Here is a 16,490-nt window from a genome sequence, read left to right on the forward strand (position 1 = left end):
ATTTTTTCGGATGCATACTCTACCTAGTTGGATTTAAGGATTGAATTGCATAAAGTAAGAATTTTAAGGACCCAATTGTAATAACCGATAATTTGAGGACCCAGGTGCAAAACAAAAATTCTAAGGGACTATTTTTTTGAATTTACCAAATTTTGGGATATAATTTTGAGTTCGAGAATTTAAAAGTTTAATGAGGTAAAGATGGAAAATTTTATGGGGACAATGATGCAAATTTCGAAGAGTTGTAGGGCCAAAATATAAATTTGGAGAACTGTAAGGGCCAGATTGCAAGTTTCAAAATTTTAAGGATGTAATTGCGAGCTTTTGAGAAACACTTGGGATTGTAAGTATTTATAGAAATGTAAGACGTGTTATGGGAATTAATTTTGGGTTTAATAAACTCAAGACTATTGAATCTTATGAAACGGGAAATCTATAAAATGAAATTGGGAACACTAAGGACTCATGTGTAATTGTGGAATTTTCGAGATTTAGGAAAAAAATAAAAAAAAAATTGGACGATATTCGAGGAAATTAAGAATTAATTTTACAATTTTAAAAAATTTGAGAACTTATTTAGTAGTGAGTGACAATTGAACGGTTTAAATGGTAGGAATTTTCGGTTATTTAGGCTCGAAAGAAATATAGAATATTTAGATATTTGGGTTATAATGTTATAATTAATGGTAACCAAGGACATTGTAGGGTGAATCAATCATAGGCGTGAAATTTAAGCGTTAGTGAAATCATGTTGTGGCAAATTAAGGATTTAAAGTGATGACGATTTACGGTAAATTTGATCGGCTAGTTAAGTTATAAGGATAAACATGGAGTTAGTAAATTTTTGGGAACATAAGTTTGATGTGTCACAAGTTTTAGTCATGATCTTAACAGTTAAGATTATACCTTGTGAGAATTTAAAATTTTTAGGAAAGTTGGGTACGATGATGGTTAGTTTAATTGGTAGACGCACGTAAGAGATGAGGTAGACATCTTGTCTTGAGAAATTTTGGAAGTCATTAACAAACTTGGGACTAAACGGATATGTGTATTGGAATTATTTTATTCAAAGCTATTTGGATTAGGTAAATTTGAATTTCAAATTTATGGGATATTTGTTCATACGGAAATTTTGGGTGGAATAAAAAAAAAGGAATTAGTTGTGTTCAATATAAGTTATCAATTGATGAATATTAAGATTTTTTTTATCGAGTAAGGAATCTAAAAACTTTGATATGGGGATTCTAGAACTCTATGGGGCATAAGTGAGGTTGATTTATTAGAGTTATTATAAGGCTACCATGGGATGACTTAATAAGTTTTTACATTGATACGTAAGAGTGTGACACTTGTTCCAATGAGGAGAGTCCAAGGATCTTAGGCTAATTTTGTTATAGGATTGAGATAAGGTTAACTTTTAAGTGTATTAACGAGGATAAAAGTCGGTCAGTAAATTTTGGGGGCTAAGGTTTCCTAAGTTGAACTGTCTAAATGCTAATATAATAAGTCGATGAATATTACGAGTATAGTATAAGAAAAGTAAGGTGCGATAAGTTTAGACATACATCTCTAGTATGAGAAACTGCGGGATAAGTCAAAATTCGGGGCTATAGTTGAATAGAACTAAGTCACCATAAGTTGTTTTAAGTTGTGATTCACAAACGAGGACTTTGGTAGACAAATTTATTTAGGATTGAGGAGACGTAAGAACAGCTTAATATTTATCTTATCAGAGTAGCGCATCGGAAGCGTGGATTATTCGGATTTTATAATTAAGAGTCTAAACTTTTGTGTATCGAGGATAAGCGAATTTCGAGGACGAAATTTCTTTTAAGGGGGGAAGGATTGTAGAACCCGTAAATCAGTCTACGTATAAGCCATGTGTTACATCCGTGACTTACTAAGTGTTGAGCCATGATGTTTGTGCGGAGCATTGTGGCATGTGGCCGAGTGCATGCGGCATCGGTTGGGTTGGATCGGCTAAGTGTATAAACGACTAGCACATTTGGGAGGCTGTGCTAGAGGCAGCTAAGTGTTGGAAGATTTGGACTTGGCTGTGCAAGCAAGTCAACTCGAGTTGGTTAAGGCCTTGGACACGTGTAAGCCTTGAATCTAATGTTTGGGCAGTTGCGTGGACGTTTGGGACACTTGGCCAACGTCTAGGACAAGTGGCAGGAAGACAAGCATGTAATCTGGCAGCAGTTAGGCTTGTTCTTATCCAGACATAGCAGTTGGGCTTGACAATTGGCGGTTCTAGGGGCAGTTACTCGAGATTATCTGATATTGTTGCCTTGTATTTTGTTTATATAGGCCATGAGTTGCACAAGGCTTGGGGATGCACGAGTGCTAAGCCTTTTTGTGTGCAAGCCATTGGAAGATTATCTCCTTGTATTGTGAACTATTGTGTTAGTGCAAGGTTGGGCAGATTTGCCTAGTAATCTCGTTTGCTATTGTTATCATTCTTGCTTGCTTGGCTTAAGTGAGTTATATTCATAAAATATAATCAAACACAAGTGTGATAAAAAACGTGAGAGGGTGATAGGCTTGAGTGTGCAAGTCTACCCGCACAAGGGTTGGAAAAGTTAGCAATAATCCGCTGCGTTGCATAGCCCCTGTGACAGTTGGTATCAGAGCCTCGTTTTGGGTGCTCTTGATCGTTGGTGTTCTTTAGAAGATGGCAGAATCTTCGAATGCTTCCAACGTGAGGGATCGCATTCTCGAATTGGAGACAAGGCTGCGTCGTATTGAAGGCTTGATCGGTGCACCCGAAGAACCTTTTGATGCACTGTTTGTTCAAATTGAGGGTTTATACTGATCCAATCAAACGATGCAAATTTCAGTGGCCGATTTATCTGAATTTGTGGAAAGGAGAATCTTGTCTTCCGCAGAAGATGTCGAGTCGAGATTGGATGCATTTGATGTTGAATTGAACCTGTTAAAGAAGGCCATCGGGTCGAGTTCTGTTGCAAGTTCAAGTTCTGCATCAAAGTTCAAAGTTCCTGAACCGAATTCATTTTCTGGAACTCGCAATGCCAAAGAACTCGAAAATTTCTTGGGGGACATGGAAACTTATTTCAGTGCGGCCAAAATTCCGGAGGAAGAAAAAGTCTCTATAATGAGTATGTATTTGAGTGGCGACGCCAAACTTTGGTGGCGTGCTCGCTTATCAGATGATGCAAGTGCCAACAGAGAGAAGATTAGCACTTGGGATTGTCTGAAAAAGGAATTGAAGGAACAATTTCTTCCTTGCAATACTTCGTGGCTTGCAAGGGAAGCGTTGCGGAAGTTGAAACATACTGGTACCTCGAGGGAGTATGTGAAGGAATTTAGTTCCTTGATGTTGGACGTTCGTGATATGTCCGAGGAGGACAAACTGTTCAATTTCTTGGCAGGAATGCAACCTTGGGCCCAAACAGAACTAAGACACCAGGGGGTCAAGGATCTGCCTTCGGCCATTGCTGCTGCTGATTGATTGGTTGATTTTAAAACAATCGGTGCATCGAATCTAGACCCAAAGAAAAATGTGGGCAAAGATAAAGGAAAGGCCAAGTTTGTGAAATCTGAAAAATTCAAAAAGAAATTTGTGAATCGGAAAGATGGTGAAACTATGGCCAAAGAAACAAAGGAAGTTGCTGTGACCGATCGTTTTAAAAGGGGATGCTTCATTTGTAATGGAGATCACGGAATGCGTGATTGCCCAAAGAGGGGAAAATTGACAGCGTTGGTAGCGGAACAGGATCACGAAACGGACCAGGAAGGGCCTTCTCGGGTCAATCCTTTGCAATTTTTGGGAGCGTTGCATACTGACAAGTCAAGCAGTCATAAGGGCTTGATGTATGTTGGCGTTCTCATCAATGGCAAGAAAGTGATGGCAATGGTTGATACTGGTGCCACTCACAACTTTGTTGCTGATAGGGAATTACAAAGGTTAGGCTTGGATTTGACTCCACATGCAAGTCATATCAAAGCTGTGAATTCGGAAGCAAAACCTATCAAGGGGGTGGCCAACGTGAAGCTTGAAGTTGGTTGCTGGTCTGGACAGTGTGAATTGATGATGATTTCGACATTATCCTTGGAAATGAGTTCTTGGTTACGGCGCATGTTGCTGTCATGCCTCATCTAGGCGGTTTGTTGATTGCCGATGAACGTTGTCCATCATTTGTTCAAGGCGTCTACGATGTGTCTAAGTCGCGGGATAGGAAATCAGGGTTGCTTTCGGCCATGCAAATCGAAATAGGATGGAAGCATGGTGAGTGCACATATCTTGCTGCACTTGTTCAAATTAAGCCAAATATCTTCCAAGAAGTGCCTGATGTTGTGGCAGAGTTGCTTGATGAGTTTGTTGATGTGATGCCACCCGAATTACCTAAAGTGCTACCTCCAAGGAGGGCTGTGGATCATAAGATTGAACTAGAACCAGGTGCGATTGTGCCTGCGAAAGCTCCTTATCGAATGTCCCCTATGGAGTTGGCTGAATTGAGGAAACAATTGGGTGAGTTGTTATAAGCGGGGATGGTTCAACCATCTAAAGCTCCTTTTGGATCGCCGGTGTTATTCCAAAAGAAGCAAGACGGATCTCTGCGGATGTGTGTGGATTACAGGGCTTTGAATAAGGTTACAATTAAAAACAAGTATCCTATACCAAATGCTCTTGATCTGTTTGAAAAACTCTCCAATGCAAGGTACTTCACTAAGATCGATCTAAGGTCGGGTTACTGGCAGGTTCGGGTTGCTGAAGGCAATGAAGCAAAAATCACTTGCGTGACAAGGTATGGATCATATGAATTTCTTGTCATGCCATTTGGTTTAACAAATGCGCCTGCTACTTTTTGTAACTTGATGAATGATGTGCTGCTGGAATTCTTGGATCGGTTTGTTGTGGTATATCTGGATGATATCGTGGTGTATAGTGATTTGTTGGGTGATCACATTAGACATTTGAGGGCAGTATTCTCTCGGCTTAGGGAATACAAACTCTATGTCAAAAAGGAAAAATGTGAGTTTTGCAAGGATTAGATTACTTTCCTTGGTCATATCTTAAGCGAAGGAAGTATTCGAATGGATGGTGCAAAAATAAAGGCAATAATGGACTGGACTGCCCCATCGAATGTGACGGAATTGAGGTCGTTCTTGGGGTTGGCAAATTATTATCGACGCTTCATAAAAGGGTATTCTCGAATTGTGGGTCCTTTGACTGATTTGTTGAAAAAGGATAGGAAGTATGTTTGGTCCGTGCAATGTAATGATGCCTTCGAAAATCTAAAACTTGCTGTAGCCTCGGAGCCGGTGTGGAAGCTTCCTGAGTTTGATAAGTTGTTCGAAGTGTTCATTGATGCATCTGATTGTGCACTTGGGGTGTATTGATGCAAAGACATCCTATCGCTTTTGAAAGTCAAAAGTTCAAAGAGGCAGAGACGAGATATTCTGTCCATGAAAAGGAAATGACCGCGGTTGTGCATTGTTTGGAAGCTTGGCGGCATTACTTGTTGGGCACGAAGTTTGTAGTTGTCACTGATAATGTAGCCAACAATTATTTCAAAACCCAAAAGAAATTGTCTCCGAAGCAAGCTCGATGGCAAGAATTCTTAAGTGAATTTGACTTTGAATGGGTGCATAAGCCGGGTAAGCATAATGAAGTTGCCGATGCGTTGAGTAGGAAAATTGTCCAGGATTATGTTGGGGCCTTGACTTTGCTAGAATCGGATTTCTTGGAGACTGTTCGGGAAGCGATTCAGCAAGACTCACATTACCAGTGTGAGTAAGAAATAAGTTCATTTAAGTTACATAATTAAGGGATTAATTCACTAAACTATTTAAGGGATAGGTAAGGCTCTTAAGGTATTAAAATTTATTAACTAGACAATATTTCCCCTCCATTTATAAGTAAAATTTCGGCCACCCCACTTAGTGAGACAACAAGTCTATGCCAACTCACCTTTGACCCTTTCCTTGCCACCTCTTAACTTGATAATCTTTTCATTTATTAATCACCCTTAATTAATTAATATTAGAGCATAACCAACCTACATCTAGCATGTAAAAATCGGTCACCTATTTTCCCCCCCAAGAAGATTTGATAGCAAACCAAATTCAAAATTCAAAAGAGAGGAGACTTGGTCATACCATTTGAATTCCTTTATAAGTGGATCTCCCTCACTCTCCTAACCATCACCTCCCCTCACCCATGAAAGAAATTCAGAGCATTTTAGAGTAGAAATTTCGTGAGCCTCATAGCAAGAAGTAGGAGAGGAAATCGAGTAGCAAGCAAGAAAAGAAAACGCTCCATCTCCTCCGCGCCGAATCGTCTTATTCTTTCGTTTTTCTTTCAAACGAAACCAGGCATGCATATATTCTTCCTTGACTCTACAATCAAGTCCTAATATCATTTATTTTCATTACATGATCATGTTTTATTAAGCAAAAACCGAAATACATCAAGAATTTTTCGGAAAATAAGAATGCAGAATTTTTTATTTTCATGATGCTCTTCACGGGTTCTCTTGTTTTGATGTTTCAGGTGGATAGCTCGACTCCAGGCTCACTAGGCTACATCTAGACACATACTAGGGTGTGTCAAGACCATGTTTGTCCATTCAAACAAGCCCCATGCATGATAGAATTCGAATTTGACAGCAACTCTTCAATCTCAGCCCTTTTAGTTTTCGAAAAATCTGTTGTGTGCTGTCAAGGGGATGGATCTGATCTGGGCTGCCACAAGGCATATAGCCATGGTTAGATCACTTCCCTAGCATTTCTAAGACGTGACTAAGTCGCCCTTTTGGTGGCTTGGTCCATGGTGAATCGGTTTTCAAATAAAATAACAAGAACAGCCCTTCCCCATTTCGGCCCTTCTTTGGTACAGCATATGGGTTTCGAACTTTGGTGGATTGGTGTGGATCTTGTTTGGCCTATGGCCCTTAGCCACGGTTCATACCATACCCCAATATGTCTTGATCGTGCCATGGTCAACAAAATGGCCACTGGAAAGGTCCATGACAGCAAACGAAGCAAAACTCTCCAAGCGCGCAGATTACGTTCTCGGCTAGGAGTGTGGTCTTGTTTCTGGTGTGGTTCGGATTGTGGCTGGCCTAGGGCCCTTAGCCATGGTTCAAACCATTCCTTGGATGTTGGTAAGAGGTTTTGGTCGGTGTTTCAAGCCCCAATGGCCATTAGCCTCTCAAACGACGCAAAGAAACCGAAGCACAGTTGCGGTATTTTTGGACAGCAACTTGCTGTGATGGTTCAGTGGCTCGTTCGAGTTCTCGGTTGGCTTTTAGCCTATGGCCTTGGACTGGACAGTGTCTCATTGAGTTAGAAAGGTCATGTTTTCGACCGTTAATAATTCGGTTCATTTTTGAGGTCGTACGAGAATTTATGGTGCGATGTGCCAAATCGACTCTCGAAAGAGCGTTTCATGTTTTGGCCTCCATCCACCTAGATTTCGGCCCTAACTATTTTAGGAGCATTAATTCATCATTTTAAGCGTATTTTAATGATGTTTCAGTGTTGGTTCGGGTTGGTTTGGAGTCATGATTAAATACGAAGTCATTAGGCGCATTTGTCTCAGTTTTTGGATTTAATTGCATAGTTTGGTCAAGTAAAAGCTATTGCATATTTTTCATGGCATATTTAGGTTGCAACGAGCCTGGGAGCGATCCAATCCATCAGTAAAATTTTTACAGGATATTTAATTGTGTGAATTAATTATATTACGTGCAAAAATATTCATTTTGAGATTTATGCGATATTGCTTGTGGTCACTTTACTATTATGATTAAATCCAGTCCCCAGTTACCGGTCCGGTCACCAGTTACCAGTCAGTTCAGTTGTTTCACCCAGTATACTGTGGCAGTAGTCTGATCAGACGTAAATCCGGTCACCAGTTACCGGTCTGGTCCTCAGTATCGGTCAGCTCAGTTCAGTTCAGTTCAGGGACCACTTGCGTAGACCATAATCTCACCAGAAAATTATTACAAGCTATTTCAGTACAGGGCTCTAAGGAGCAATCAGTTTCACTATGATTTTCAGTTCAGCTATGCACGTATTATAATTAATCTTGACACGATACTTTACATTATGCCTCATGACATGATATTTTTACTCCCATGCAAAACTTTATTATTTATTTACTCGTTATTTACGATATATGCATGTTGAGTCTTTAGACTCACTAGACTTGATTGTTGTAGGTACTGATGATGTCGGGATCGAGGGCGGGGACCAGTGAGCTAGCTTGTGTCGGCAGTAGTGGCACCCGAGGACCTCAGTTTCAGCACTTCCCATTTTATTTTTGATGCTCAAATATTTTATCAGTTGTTGAATACTTTAACTTGTTATTTTGGCAAGTAATAATTTCTTCCGCTGCTATTTTGAACGTTAAACATTTTATCAGTTTTTGGTATGAATGAGGCATTCCATTTATTTTAAAAGAAAAATTTTAAATTTCCCGCAAATTTTCAAAGTAAGGATTTTTAGGGCCTTTATATTTTGGATACTGGTTGTGACTCACATCTCTGTAATGAGTTACTGGTGATGGGAAGAAGTAGAAGGCTTAGGGAAGGTGAGACCTTCTTGAGGATGGCAATGGAGCAAGAGTTGCTGCCAAGGCCAAATTGTACCAGATTTGGTGAAAAACATTGTTTCCATTTCTATGCTAGATAAAGATGGATATTCTTGTTTATTTAGCAAAGGTGTTTGCAACATTTACAAGAATGAATGTTTAATTGATATTGGAGAACTTGAAAACGATCTCTATAACTTAAAATTGAAAGATATTCCACTAAACAATGTCCAAGCTATAACAACAACAAGCAAGCGAAAACAAGATACTCTAAATTCGGCACAATTGTGGCATGCTCGATTAAGACATATTTCCCTAAGAAAGATGAACAAGCTAGTAGGAGTGAGCATGTTTGATATGTCTGATATTAATGCTCTCACGACTTGTTAATCCTGTCTGAAAGAAAAGATGACCAAAATTCCCTTTAAGGGCCATGTGGAGCGAGCCAAAGGGTTATTGGATTTGATCCATACCGATGTATACGGTCCGCTTAGCATCACCACTAAGCATGGACATGGCTACTTCATCACCTTTACCGATGACTTTTCGAGGTATGGGTATGTGTATTTGATGAAATACAATTCTGAAGCCTTTGAAAGGTTCAAAGAATTCAGAAGTGAAGTAGAGAAACAGTTGGGACGAAGCATCAAGACACTTCGATCGGATCGAGGTGGTGAGTACTTGAGTGCCGAGTTCCAAGAGTATCTTAGGGAGAATGGGATTCTCTCGTAGTGAACTCCGCCAACTACACCGCAGTTGAATGGTGTTTCGGAGCGTCGTAACCGGACTTTGATGGACATGGTTCGGTCTATGATGGGGTTCACGGAGTTGCCGCCATCCTTTTGGGGATATGCGCTTGAGACAGCGGCACTGTTGTTGAACAATGTCCATTCAAAGGCAGTTGATAAGACACCATATGAGATATGGATGGGTAAGCCTCCCAAATATTCTTATCTTAGAATATGGGGATGCCCTGCTTATGTTAAGCAGACAGTGGGAGATAAATTGGATAGTCGATCCATTTTATGTTACTTTGTGGGATATCCAAGAAATTCAGTTAGATACTATTTCTATCATCCCCAAGAAACAAAGGTGTTTGTTTCTAGGAATGCAACCTTTTTGGAAAAGGAATTTCTATTAGATAGAAAAGGGGAGATGATAGAACTCGAAGAGGTTCGAGAAACGCCCACAATTATAGAACCCACACCCGAAGAGACAAGAGAGGAGATACAAGCTCCTAGAAGATCCGAGAGAGCCTCGAGACCACCTATGAGGTATGGTCTGCTTCTTGAAGAGGGTCATGATGAGCCTAACCATGGATGTGATCCAAGGACCTTCAAGGAAGCGTTATCGGATGCCGATTCATCCAAGTGGCTTAAAGTGATGGAATCTGAGATGAATTCCATGCATTCGAACCAATTGTAGAATCTCGTGGATCCACCTGAGGGAATTGTTCCCATAGGGTGTAAATGGATTTACAAGAGGAAACTTGGGACGGATGGGAAGGTATTGACCTTCAAGGCACGATTGGTAGCAAAAGGATATACTCAAAGACAAGGGGTTGACTTTGAGGAAACCTTTTTCTCCAGTTGCAATGTTCAAGTCCATAAGGATATTGCTAGCCATAGCTGCATGGTATGACTATGAGATATTGCAGATGGATGTCAAGACAGCCTTTCTTAATGGGGATATTAAGGAAGAGATTTACATGTCTCAACCTGAAGGGTTTACATCTGTCGAAAGTGAGCATATGGTATGCAAACTTCAGAGATTTATTTATGGTCTAAAGCAGGCATCTAGGAGTTGGAACCTTATATTCGATAGTAAAATTAAAGAGTTTGGTTTTACTAAGAATCCTGAGGAACCCTATGTGTATAAGAAGGTCAGTGGGAGTGCTGTGTCATCCCTGATGTATTATGTTGATGACATTCTACTAATTGAGAATGATGTAGGAATGCTGCAATCAACTAAAATGTGGTTAGCAAGTAAGTTCTCGATGCAGGACTTGGGTGAAGCATCTTTTGTATTGGGAATACAGATCTGTAGAGATAGATCGAAAAGATTGCTTGGTCTCACCCAGTCCACATACATTGATACCATCGTGAAGAGGTTCTCGATGGATGAGTCAAGAGAAGACATCTACCAATGTGTCATGCGTGTCCATATCCAAGTCTATGTCTCCCAAGACTTATCCAGAGATAGCAGCGATGACAAGCGTTCCTTATGCATCTGTGATTGGTAGCATCGTGTATGGGATGATATCTACACGTCCTGACGTGGCTTTTGCACTAAGTGTAGTGAGTAGATATCATTTGAACCCTGGTCTTTCATACTGGAAAGTTGTGAAAGACATCCTCAAGTATTTGAGAAGGACCAATAAGTTGTTCTTGGTCTATGAAGGTGGAGAACTGAAATTGGAAGGCTATACCGACTCTAGCTTCCAAAGCGATATGGATGATTTGAAGTCAAACTCTGGGTTTGTATTCATGCTCAATGGTGCTGCTGTCTCTTGGAAGGGTTCCAAGAAAGACAGTACTACGGATTCCAGCACAGAGGTCGAATACATTGATGCATCAGATGCAGCAAAGGAGGCTATATGGATAAGGAATTTCGTCCAAGATTTGGGCGTCATTCCTAATGATGTTGCTCCTGTCCCGGTGTTTTGTGACAACACGGGAGCTATAGCTCAAGCAAAGGAGCCAAGGTCTCATCAGAAGTCCAAACATGTATTGAGAAAGTACCACATCCTCCGAGAGATTGTGGAAAGAGGAGATGCCTCGATTGACAAAGTCGGCTCCGCAGATAATGTTGTTGATCCGCTAACTAAGACTTTACCTGGACCATTATTCGAGAAGCATCGCGAATCGATGGGTTTGAAGCATATGGGTAGTTGGCTCTAGTGCAAGTGGGAGATTGTTAGAGTAGGTGCACGTCGAGCCAAGTGTTGGCCGAGTGTTCACAATAAAACTCTATGTATAAATGATCTTTATTTTAATAATATTTGAAATTATTATTTTGGCACATCTTTATATGTAAACCTATGCTAGTTGCATAGATAAAGCCCTTGAATATATAAATAGTAGAAAGAATATGAGATGCTCATATGATGAGTATCATGAAACTCATATTTGGAATACTGTATATTCTAAACAGTTCCTAGTCGATTCAGCCGCCGCTAAGAAGGATATAAGCCGCTCGAGTTCGTGACTAGTATCTGCGATGTGAGTACCATGTTTCATTGGTAGGGGACATTGTGATGTCCGATCATGCAGATAGGTGCTCCTGGTAGAGTACACTGAACAACCCTCCATAAAGGCCTTTCCAAGTGGTTCTCACTTATCGAGTGGAAATGTCCTAGTTTATAGTTGTACACCATTAGTCCTTATGACTGGGACAACATTGAGACTCTATGTGCTAGCATTACACTTTGACTTCTTTACCGACTCTCATGGGGTCATCAGGTGGCAACGTTGGGTGTTTTGTCGAAACATATAGGAGTCGATGCATTTTAGTCGGGGATTCACTGCTTACCTTCGGGTATGGATATCCTATGTGTATGTAGTATGAAATCTCTGATCAGAGTATGGTGGTAATTATGAAAGGGGTTTCATTGATTATACCATCGATGCAACTACAACATGACACATAGTATCGATTCATTGACAACTCTCGATATACCAATGGTTGTCGAATCAGTCGAGATATATGAGTTGAAGGGACCGTACTGTACGCTAACCATAATTGAATGGTTCTTGCAGGCACCACTTACCCTCGGGTATGGATATCCTACGTTTATATAGTATGAAATCTCTGATCAGAGTATAGTGGTAATGATGAAAGGGGTTTCATTGATTACACCATCGATGCAACTACAACATGACACATAGTATCGATTCATTGACAACTCTACATATACCAATGGTTGTCGAATCGGTCGGGATATATGAGTTGAAGGGACCGTATTGTACGCTAACCATAATTGAATGATTCTTGCAGGCACTATCATTTGATACCTAGGGAATCACGTTAGCGATGCTGCTAGGCGTTTAACATGATTGGTTGGGTACTATCAGACTTGAGTTATGACGTTCTTGTTATCAAGGAGTTGATATATAAGTAAGAATGGAGCAATTGGGTTATGCTCGTATAAGGACATGTTTAGTCCGAATCACATGGAGATGTGAACCCACGGCTAGTTGTATCAATGAACCATTGAGGGTCACACAAGTGCTAACTTTCTAGATCTCGTTGAGAAGTAAAATAGTTCAATGTGTTGAACGGCTTATAAAGGAGTTTATAAGCGTAAATAAAAATAGAAGTATGACTTCTATGAGGAGAATGTAACTTTTAATTTGAGGAAGTGTTCCTAAATTAAAAGTTGGCCAAACGAGTAATGTATTTGAAAATTGTGATTTTCATATAAATTATTATGGACTAAATTCAATTAATTCAAATGTTGAATTAATTAAACACTAGTGGACCTAGTAGAGTCCAAATAATTAAATTAATTCAAGTGTTGGATTAATTAAACAACATTGGGCTTTGTAGAGCCCAATTAGAAATAATTATTAAACTAGTGGTCTTGAGTAAAATCAAGTAATGTTTAATTGGGCTCAAATATGTTTGAGACATTTAAATTAAAGTTCATGAGCCTTGTAATTGTTACAAGCTCAAGTAAAAAGCATGCTAGGTGGGTGGGTTGGAGACAACTTTTGAGTTAATTGCATGGCATGCACATGCACCTTTTTGCTTCAACTTTTTGCACAACCAAAAAAAAACTCTCCTCCCTCTCTCCTACACATAGCATGGACGAAATTTTACTCTATTTTCTCTCCATTTTTGCTTCTTTAATTGTTTATGAAAGCACACACTTCTCAAAAGAAAAATGCTCTAATTTTTCTAGTGCAAAATTAGAGTGGATCTACCTTGTTAGTGGTAGACCTAATTTGAAGAAAGGAGTCAAAAAGAAAGGTGAAGCTTGTAGATTGTCATCCTTGAAGAGCTTAGTTGTTTATCAACTAAGTTGGAGCAATTCCATCAATCTTTTAAGATTGATACGTATATTTTCTAAACACCCTATGAATGTCATATTGTGTCTTGTATTTGCTACACACTATAGTTGAGGTGTTCGGTTTTCTTGCTAAAAATTAAATTTTGAAACTTCCGTTGCGCAACCGGCACCTTAATCGATCCCCTTTCATATGAAAACCTAATAGGAGAATGACTTCTTGATCAAGAATAAAAGTCTAAATATTTCATTAAGATTATATGCAATAAGACAATTTTTCACACAAAATTTTCTTTCCACCCTCAACCAATTTTGGCTACCTCCCACGGCCACATCGCCGCAGGATCTCTGAAATTTTGGCGATTCGGTCTCAAAGTAAAATTGTTTAAGATCTCTGGTACGATCTAAACAAGTCTCCAATTGTAGATCTGAGTAGACGATCAAATGAGGGAGATCCATTCGTAGGAATTTCCAAGAAGGACAAACTCTGCTAATCTGGAACCGATTTAATATCTAGCATTAAATACGTAAAAGTAAACAATTCTAAACACGCTATGAATGTTGTAATAATACGACATCCAAGAACGGTTCGAAGGTTGAGACTTAAATTTTTAAACTTATGTTGTGTTGTGTTTTGCGTGCGAGAAAACGATATTCCAAAAAAACCTTCTTGTTAAAACGATTCCAAAAATATGTTTTCTTTTATATCTGCATTTATTTGTGTGACATCATATTCCATTGAGTTCTTAAAGTAGCTATCTACAATAGACTCTTTGTGCTCAAAGAATACCTATTAACTTTGAATGCTTCTATATATTTTTCTTCACCTCTTTCTCAGCCAAAAATTTGACTTCATAAAACTATTGCAAGGAGCCATACTCGAGAGCTACTGCATCGGAGTTGTTAAAGGTGGTGCAAGTTGATCTCTCCTATGTGCTATAGAATAAATGAATATTATATGAAATGACTGCACTTGAGGTTGTCTTGCCACAATGTCTTCGTATTTTCAAGCTGAGTTATGTAAGATATTTTACTCATGATGTTGTATTTTCCGGTGTTGTTATCTTCAACATACATTTGTGTTAGAATAGGTGTCCAATGAACCAAATTCTGGCTTGTGTTTTATTGATTATTATATAAAAATAAACTTTATTTTAATAATATTTTACGGTTTTATCCACATTTACTATATCTCTATATTCATGCAAGCTACAAAGTCCATGAATATATCAAAAGTACCATGAGGCCCACAAGTCCAGTGGATCATGAAATTCATTAGAAAGTGTATTGTATATTCTATATATGTTCTTAGCCGATTCAGCCACCTAAAACAAAGATAAATGTCGTTCGAGTTTAAGACTAGCATCTGTGATGAAAATGTCATATTTCATTGGTAAGGACACGCGGATGTCCATTCATACAGATGTGTGATCATTTGATTATATACTCAACAACCCTCTCGCGGAATTTCCATGTGGTCATCGCTTATCGAGTTGGATAGTCTGTGGTTATGGTTGTATACCATTAGTCTTTTGACTTGAGATAACGTGAAGACTCTACGTACTAGTATGCACTTCGATCAGTTTATCGACTCCATTGAGGATCATTAAGTGGCGATGTTAGTTGTAGTTTCAAAATGCAGGAGTCAATGTATTGTAGTCGGGGATTATCCACTCATCTACGAGTGTGGATATCTTGTGTAATCTGATTAGTTAATAATGTAAAGAATCTCTGGTCAGAGTATGACATGTGTATTTCCTTAGTTGTACATACCATATGACTCTTATTACTCTATGATATAAAACATCGTTATCGAATTCAATTGCAACTCTCGACATACCAATGATTATAGATTCAATCGGAATATATGAGTTGAATGGACCATGATATATGTTACCATAAATTAAGGTTCTCTTACATGCACTATCAGTGATATCTAAGAGATTTAATGATAATGATAGTATTGTTATCAGTATTTGATGAAACCAAATTTTACCTCGAGTTTGGTCTGGAAAGTGAATCTTCAAATGTTCACAGCTGATTGGGTTGGGTCTGAATTCTGGGCTCTGCACATACGAAAATAGGGTTAGGGGACGCCAGAGAATTTTCCGGTGTGACCTCTCTGATGTTTAAGTTAGTATAGAGAGCAAACATAAAAATAAAATATAATAATGTCAGGTGAATGAGAGAATGTAAATGTGTAAAACCGTAGCATATACCTGTTATTTATAAAGGAGGGTTCAGTTACATTGATGGAGTAGGATTCTTGTTGAGATAGAGTCATACCTGAGATAAGAGACTTCAAATACTAAAACTCTATTCCAACGGCGGTTAGGACTCTTGCTTTATCCTAACCAGATTCACCTGAATCCCGGATTTACCGGGACCCTTATTTATCTTCGAGCATATCTCCATATCCTTTGAAAATGTCGGGGCTCGAGACTCCCTGACTTTTCGATGGGCTCGAGTTTTTGATAGTGAGCTCGGAATGATGGGCTTAGACTCCTGATGGTGGGCTCGAAATTATGAGCTTGGACTCCTAATGGTATTAAGGTCCTTTTAGGGATGGACTCGGGTCCATCCAATTGTACTAAATTTAGGGGCATCTGTATTGTTATTTTTAATAATCAAACAGTTTATACATAATATTTAGAGTTACGCCATTCAGTTCATAATAAGTATCTGACGAAAGCAATATATTCGTTGTCTATGCATAATATTTTTAATAATAGAACAACGATTAATAATTTTCGAGCCGGTTCGAAAAATAATTAATTTGTATTCGATCTTATCGAATTCGAGCCGAACTCGAACATTTTAGAATATTTTTTAACCGAACTCGAGACCAAACAATTTTGTTCGATAGTTCGCGAACTTTAATATTTTATTAATATAATATAATTATATATTAAATAAATAAAA

At 38.9% G+C, this 16,490-nt stretch overlaps 1 protein-coding gene across 1 annotated transcript; it reads left to right on the top strand.

Moving 5' to 3' along the window:
* Positions 1 to 3,607: 3,607 nt before the first annotated feature.
* LOC140835851 (uncharacterized) lies at positions 3,608 to 4,506 on the top strand. The gene is made up of 2 exons (XM_073201262.1): positions 3,608 to 4,043; positions 4,169 to 4,506. Exons 1-2 carry the CDS (start codon positions 3,608 to 3,610, stop codon positions 4,504 to 4,506), a joined length of 774 nt encoding a protein of 257 aa, XP_073057363.1.
* The last annotated feature ends 11,984 nt before the right edge of the window (positions 4,507 to 16,490 follow it).

Source organism: Primulina eburnea, chromosome 7 (assembly GCF_022965805.1).
Source record: "Primulina eburnea isolate SZY01 chromosome 7, ASM2296580v1, whole genome shotgun sequence".
In the NCBI taxonomy this organism is placed as follows: domain Eukaryota; kingdom Viridiplantae; phylum Streptophyta; class Magnoliopsida; order Lamiales; family Gesneriaceae; genus Primulina; species Primulina eburnea.

Bases quoted from the DNA above. Each gene is read 5' to 3' on its own strand.
- LOC140835851 (XM_073201262.1), top strand. From the start codon at position 3,608: ATGGCCAAAGAAACAAAGGAAGTTGCTGTGACCGATCGTTTTAAAAGG. The intron at 4,044-4,168 runs GTGAATTGATGA...CATTTGTTCAAG, and splicing joins TGGTTGCTGGTCTGGACAGT to GCGTCTACGATGTGTCTAAG.